At 27.4% G+C, this 672-nt stretch overlaps 1 protein-coding gene across 1 annotated transcript in view; it reads right to left on the bottom strand.

The window, feature by feature from the left end:
• Nucleotides 1–672, bottom strand: part of LOC107465667 (uncharacterized) — a gene marked incomplete in the record, with an annotated part of 2,735 nt that overhangs the window by 1,824 nt on the left and 239 nt on the right. The window contains 1 exon segment of the mRNA XM_016084636.3: nucleotides 84–245. Within this exon segment, the coding sequence (XP_015940122.1) occupies nucleotides 84–245 (162 nt within the window).

Consider the following 672-nt stretch of genomic DNA (forward strand, 5'->3'; position numbering starts at 1 on the left):
AAAATATATTTAAAAAATAAGAATATAAAACAAAAGACATGAAATTTTTTTTTTTTTAAATGTAAGATGGATTAGTAGAGTACATTGAGGGATGACACATGGGAGAAAGCTATTGCCATCTGTATCATTGTCACTGTCCCGAGTCCGCTTCCAACCATTATCACATTCACATATGAAGTTTAATGGGTAACTCGTGTTTGCTACGCACTTTCCCTTCCCACATTCCACTTCATCACAGATCTTCCCTGCAATGATATAATCCATATACATGTATTCTCACGGTTAATAAATAACTACTATTCATTACTATATGAGAAAAGCTCATGCCAGTAATATTTATTTATACTGACTAATATTTTTAGTTAATATTGTATTTATACCAGTATTTTATTAGTGTATTTAGACTTTCTTTTGACATTAATAAATTTGTTAACTAACTGTTAATCGAAAACAATAACTTGTGCTAAATTATAATTATGTATGTTTCAAGAATAAATATAAAAACAGTTTTTTTCATGGGTAAATTTACATGAGAACATGTTATTCTAACAGAAATATATATATATTATTTTAAATATTAAAAAGGGACTTCAAGTAATTCCCCTCTAAATTCAAAAGGTAAAGTGTTAAGAAAAGAAGATAAAATAAAATAAAGAGGGAAGAAGAAGGGGA

This window comes from Arachis duranensis, chromosome 9, assembly GCF_000817695.3.
Source record: "Arachis duranensis cultivar V14167 chromosome 9, aradu.V14167.gnm2.J7QH, whole genome shotgun sequence".
Taxonomy (NCBI): Eukaryota; Viridiplantae; Streptophyta; class Magnoliopsida; order Fabales; family Fabaceae; genus Arachis; species Arachis duranensis.